General features: G+C 37.1%; 1 protein-coding gene across 1 annotated transcript in view; it reads left to right on the forward strand.

The window, feature by feature from the left end:
* EQTN (equatorin) overlaps positions 1-4,148 on the forward strand; it is a 46,474-nt gene extending 42,326 nt beyond the window's left edge. Inside the window, 1 exon segment of the mRNA XM_036739520.1 lies at positions 3,815-4,148. Coding sequence (XP_036595415.1) covers positions 3,815-4,148 — 334 coding nt within the window.
* Positions 4,149-6,478: the final 2,330 nt, after the last annotated feature.

Raw genomic sequence — 6,478 nt, forward strand, 5'->3', positions numbered from 1 at the left:
TTTATTACCTTTTTAAAAAGAGTTCTAAAAAGTTCATCTAGTGTGCTTTGTATCATGAGTTTATTTTCTATTCTCATGCTATTTGTACTATTTTCTCATTCACCAAAACATCTTAGCAAATTTGTAGCTTTATTATTTATCACATACTTTATTGATTATTCTAAATTGTTGAGTGATTTTTTTTCTTGTTCTTCCTTTGCTATCTTCACTTCCATCTTTATTGATGACAAATCTGTTACCTCTTCTATTGAACTTATTATCCAATAAGAGATCCAATTTCTACTCTGGAGGCCTTACTTGTATTTTCATTTTTTCTTTCTGGATTTTTTTCCTTGGTTTCTTTTAATCCATAATATTTATTCACTGTGTTGGAGCTTTATTTTTTTGTTTACTGTTTCCTAATCTTTCTCTTCTTTGCAAAGAAATTTTTAATGAAGTTTTTGTTATCATTATTCTTTTGCTTTATTTGATATATGTGCAATTTTTGAGGGGTTATAGGATTATAGATCTAAAGTTTAAAAGGACCTTACAGTTAATGTAGTCCAGTCCCCCAATGATTTTACAGATGAGTAAACTAAAATCCAGAAAGGCTAAGCAATTTGCTCAAGGTTACACAAGGTAAATGGAAGAGCTGTTATTTGAACCTCGGTCCTCTAGCTCCAAATTCTTTCCACTGTACCATGGTGCACAGTGGGAGAGCAAAACTGTCTTATACCTTTCACTCTACAAACTTGTAGGAAATCTCCAAACTATAGAAAGGCATTTTTAAGGCATTCCGGTCATTTTCCCCCCTAGGAATTGGGATGCTTATTCCATGTAAGAAAATACTCTAGCCTCCTAGAAAATAGTGTCTGTTCCATATATATGCATTCATCTTTTGGGTGTTTAGGTGGAATCCTGCTTAAAAAGGAGAGTGACTCTGGATTTAGATAGAATAGTATTCCACAAAATTTCAAATTGGATATGACTTTCTTATTTGGTGGTCATAGGAGACAAGGGTTATGAATTATTTCTTAAATCCAACTTGTTTTTGTATTTCCAGAATTTCCTCTTACACTAGAAAAGCATTTGGAGATCTGGACAACATACCTTTCCTTTCAGATTTATTTGTTAGTTGCCTATTCTTCCTTTCTCCTTAAAGGAATTACATTTAAATCACTTCCAAATTAGGTGATTATTCAATTAAAATTAATTATATAATATAACAAGTTGATGTCAAACACTCTAGTGGATTTGTTTTACAGTAATTTCTTCTCTTTCTCTCTTTCCCTCTCTGTCTTTGTCTCTCTCCCGCATCCCCCCCAAACCCCGCTTTCTCTCAGAACAGTTATTTCTGCTGTTTAAATGTGATAGGTACACCTGTTTCTCCAGTCCACAATAAAATTAGTCCTGCCTACTAAGTTCCTTTTAATTAAATTTCACTGTAAATGTTTCCTATAGCATTTTATTAAGCACTTCTTAAAATTATAATTGTTTGATTCAGTTATAAGCATGGGTTTTTGAATCTACTTCAGTCTCAGAAGTATTTAATTACGTAGGCTAAAATAGAAGGAAAGAGCCACATGAAGTCAAATTTTTCACTTGCATGGTGAAGTAAGATTATATCAAGAAACTGTAAATGATAAAATATTGGCATCAATAGATCATATTGAATTTTTAAAGGTTAAATTCTATTTTCAGATGCACATTCTCTCCCTCCTACCTCTCTGCCTTTCAATCCCTCACTGAGAAAACAAGAAAAACAAAAACCCTCTTACAAATATGTATAATCAAGCGAAACAAATTTCCACAATGACTTTATTTTAAAAAAAAAGTCTCAGTCTGCATCACCTCTCAATCTGGAGGTGGGTGGCATGTTTTATCTTGAACCCTCTGGAATCGTGGTTGGTTGCTGTGTAGATTAGAACTCTTAAGTCTTTCCAACTTGTTTATTTTTACAATATTGCTGTTATTGCATTAATTGTTCTCCTGGTTTTTCTCCCTTCACTCTCCATCAGTTGTGATTGAATTTAAGGGTTAATAAATTCATACCCATGAAATCTAGCCTTTCAAAATTTCTTTAAAAGCAGCTACTCTCAACAGGAATGAGCAGCATATGCTATGGCAACACTAGCCCAAACACTCTTTTTAATAAGGAAAAATGTTATTTTGAACAATGATTGGTCCCTTTCTACCTAATGATATGACTTATGGAACAAAAGGTGTTCACACGTGGTAAACTCTGTGAGAAAAACAAAGTGGGCTTTGAAAGAAAAATATGAGTACTTTAAATGCAAAAGAGGGTTAGAAACAAGAGGAAATGTATCTTTAAAGTTCTTTGGGTTATTGGTTTAAAGCTGGAAGGGACCTTAAAAATCATCCACTTCAACCACCTCATTTTATAGAGGAAGACAATGAAGCCCATGGAGATCACACTGGTAGTAAGTAGCATTCTGTTGTTGTTTTTGTTGACTTTGGTCCAACTCTTCATGACCCCATTTGGAGATTTCTTGGCAAAAACACTAGAGCATTTTGCCATTTCCTTCTCTAGCTCATTTTGCAGACATAGAAACTGAAGCAAACATTATTAAGTGAGTTGCCCAGGGTCACACAGCCAGTAAGCATCAGAGGTCACATTTGAATTTGGGAAGATGAGTGTTCCTGATTCTAGGCCTGGTGGTTTCTCCACTGTGCCACCTAACTGCCCAGAAAATAGCATAGCAGGGTTCTGATAGAAGAGTCTCCGATTCCAGTCCAGTGCTCTTTATACCGTCATGTTGCCTCTCTGTGAATAGAGTACTGGGTCTGGATTCTGGAAGACCTGAGTTCGCCTCAGACCCTTGCTAGTTGTGTGACTCTGGACAAATCAGTTAATCTCTCTGCCTCAGCTTTGCTCAACTGTAAAAGGGGAATAATAAATAGGAACTACTTCCCAGCATGGATGTGAGGATCAAATGAGATAATATTTTAAAGCCCTTAGCACAGTGCCTGGTATTAGGTAAATAGCATAGTAGGTATTTAATAAATGCTTATTTCCTTCCTCGTCTATTTTAACAAATGTCTAAATTGTGTGCTAGATTTAATATTTACATGAAAAACAGCTTTAAATGTATTTGTTAGTGGTAGAATAATTCCAGAATTTAAAAAACTCTAAGATTATATTCATATGAACTGTCCTATTTGGTTGTCTTAACTATTTGATTCAGTCAAAATTGTGGTTTCAAGATCTCATTTTTAGAGCCAACCTTACCATGGGTGATGAGAAAACCACTTGTTCTTGAGTCAGAGGAGCTGGGTTCAAATTTTGCCTGTGATATTTGTTATCTGTGTAACCTTAAGCAAGTGACTTAATCTCCTCTAGGCCTCAGTTTCCTCAAATGTAAAATGAAGGAATTGGATTAAATGGTTTCTGAGATCTCCTCTAGCGTTAAATCTATGATACTTAAATGATGAATTGAATATGTATGTGTGTATGTGTGTGTGTCCACACACAAGAAAGGAAAAAAACACAGGGTTGCTAAATATTAACATTTAAGTGGCTCAATTTAGATTTTTAACATGGCCCCACAATATTCTGATCAAATTTTATATGTTCTAGATGAAAGTAAATTTTAGTATCTTCTGATAAAGATAAATATTATAATTATTACTTCATAGTACATAATTACTCAAATAAATTTTTATAGATTTAATATTTGTATTGAATATTATACCGCAAAAATATTTGCTGAAGTTTAAAAATATTTTAGTTCTGAAAAAGCTTATAAAATTGGAGATAATGTTTTGGTGAAATGTATCTAATGTGTGTTCTTTTTTCCAGTCCTAAAAACCAAAGATTTAAAAAAAGAATTTCCATCAAACCTGAACTGGCAGCCATGTCTTATTTTCAACCAGCAGAAGGTGTATCAGAAACGTCCTTTTCTAAAAGTGCAGCTAGTAGCACATTGTGGGGGCCTCAATCTCTAGACTTTAAAAGAGGAACTAATACATTAGAGGCACCAGGTACAGCATCATTTCTACATGAACTTGATGCACAGTGCATGGAGGCAGAGTTCAGCAATGAATCACCCAGTGGGGAACTAAGCAGTGTTGAGCCTCACAGTATGGAAATATCCAGTGATGAGAAGCCCAGTGGGGAGTTGCCCAGTACAGAGGCTGAAGATAGATGAAAATAGACTAATTTTTTTCTTAAAAATAAAAATGATTTATATTTGTGAACCATTTTTATCTTATAAGTGTGTGCCTTGGCAGTTATATTTGTTCTTTGATGTGTATTGTAGGCAGAATGACCTCTTAACCTCCAAATCACAGACTGTTAGATCAGAAAGAGAATTTAGTGGTCATCTAATCCATTGACCCCACCCATTACAGACTAACATTTTGCAGGTGAAATAATTGAGGCTCAAGGAGGTTAAGCAAGGGAGACTACATACACAGTTAGTACATGGCAGAGACATGATTTAACCCCAGTATGAATCCTAATTCCATACTCCTCCCACAAAATCACACCATCTCCTGCAGTGACCTGTTTCGTATTCACATATTCACATATTCTTTGGCTTCTGTGACATAACATCTGATTTTTCTCTCTAAATGCTTCTTTGGAAGATTCCTCCTCCTTTTCTTTTAACATAGGGTGAAGGGAATCCAAGGGTGTGCTGGAGTCAGCCCAAACAGCCTGGAGAGAGCTGCTTGCCAAATTTTCAATGTGAGCATTTATACCTCAGAAATCAGCTACAAATTGGGATTTGATTTATTGTTTTGTTGATTGTCCAAATTTGAGAAAGTGATAGAGAAAATATTAATAATGTACATTAAAACATGAAAGTGTGTCCTGCATATAATTTTAGGAGAGATAGACAGTTGTTAAACATTTACCAGCTGTAAAGCCAATCAGTAAGTGAAAGATCTTTCTCACCCATTGAATAGGCTTCAGGTGGGGCCAACAAAGGGAGGCCTGATTAGAGACAGGCCCACATCCTTTCACTAACTAGGTATGAGGCCCCAGGCTAGTTAGCAAACTGCTAGTTTGTGAGAGGCATGAAGCCCTCAGGGCCCTAAGGGGAGTTGCTAAGACCAGAGCCAGTGGCGTGTGCCCTGAGTTCTAGTCAAGGACTGTATAAAAAGAGAGTCCAGAAGTGGGAGCAGCAGAACTGGGAGTAGCAGAGCAGAGAGCAGCAGGATTCAGAAGGAGAGAGGCAGCATCGAGAGAGAGTGCAGAGCAGAGAGTGCTGAACAAGAGAGAGTTTCAGAGGTCAAGGAACTCGGAAAAGCAGAGCTGCAGGAGAGAGTGCTGAGCACAGAGAATTAGGATTTGTGAGTGATCTTTTATAGGAAGGCTCTAGCAGTGAGAGGAAGATACAAGTATGGCTTGGTTCCGTGCTATAATATTTTGTTATAATTTCCTTGTTACTACAGTGAGGTGGGCTTATGGGTTTTGGAATATTATTGCTACTGTATCAAAATGGGGGCATTGGTCCTTGGATTTGATCCTCTGGAGTCTAAATAAACATTATACTTCCTCTGCCTTCTACCTAGAGAATTCCTTATACTTCGTGATGCTGAACCACTCAAGCATGTCCATGGCTTTCTTTGAGATCATGAATTTTGCCCTACTGCTATATCTGGCAACAAGGATGGGATTGCAGGGCATAAAATCTCTATTTAGAAGCAGAAGGACAAGATATGAATATTCCAGGGTGGGAGGACTCATCTTATTCCTCCCTAGCAAAGGAATAGGCTAAAGGAGCTAGACTGTGTGAAAGCTGGGAACCAAGGCTACACAGAGGGGAGATCCTAGTGAGTTGGAAAAATGTTCGCGAGAGATTGAAATGGAGCCAGGGGAAGGGTTGTCAACAGCACAATCTAGGTGAAACTGGATAGTGTTATCAGTTTACCTGCTGGTATATGAAAGATTGAAACTAAGAGAAAGAAATGGGGATACTCCTATGCCACAGTAAGACGGGGAGTCTCAGGTGGCAGGAGAACAAGTTATTGCTCAGGAGTCTACTGACTCAAATGAGAATTTTACCATTAATGTGGCTAGGAGAAACAGGAGGCCAAAGAGGTCAAGAGTGCATTTCAACTCAGCCCAGGTTGAGTGTGAGTGCCAGCTTTGTCCTTGCCATGGTGGCAGGGGGAGGGAATCAGGAGAAAATGAGACAATGTCAGGGACTGAAGCACAAATGCTACTATGATTCAGGATGTCCTTCATATAGATAATGAGAGATTGTTAAATACTGAGACAGAAGTGCATCCTATACTTCGAAGGAGGAGGGAAACCCAAGATGATAATTCAGTTATGAGGGAAGTTTTGGAAGATTTTTCGCAGCAAAAAAATTGCAGACATTTTGAATATATTCACCCAAAGAATGGGAGAATCATTAATATCTTGGAAAGTGAGAATCAGTCATCAAGGGGCCAGTGGAGTATCAGTAGATAGGGCAGATTGTATGAAATTCATAGGTATCAGCCAGGATCCTTTCATTCAGCAAGCTTT

This window comes from Trichosurus vulpecula, chromosome 9 (assembly GCF_011100635.1).
Source record: "Trichosurus vulpecula isolate mTriVul1 chromosome 9, mTriVul1.pri, whole genome shotgun sequence".
In the NCBI taxonomy this organism is placed as follows: Eukaryota; Metazoa; Chordata; class Mammalia; order Diprotodontia; family Phalangeridae; genus Trichosurus; species Trichosurus vulpecula.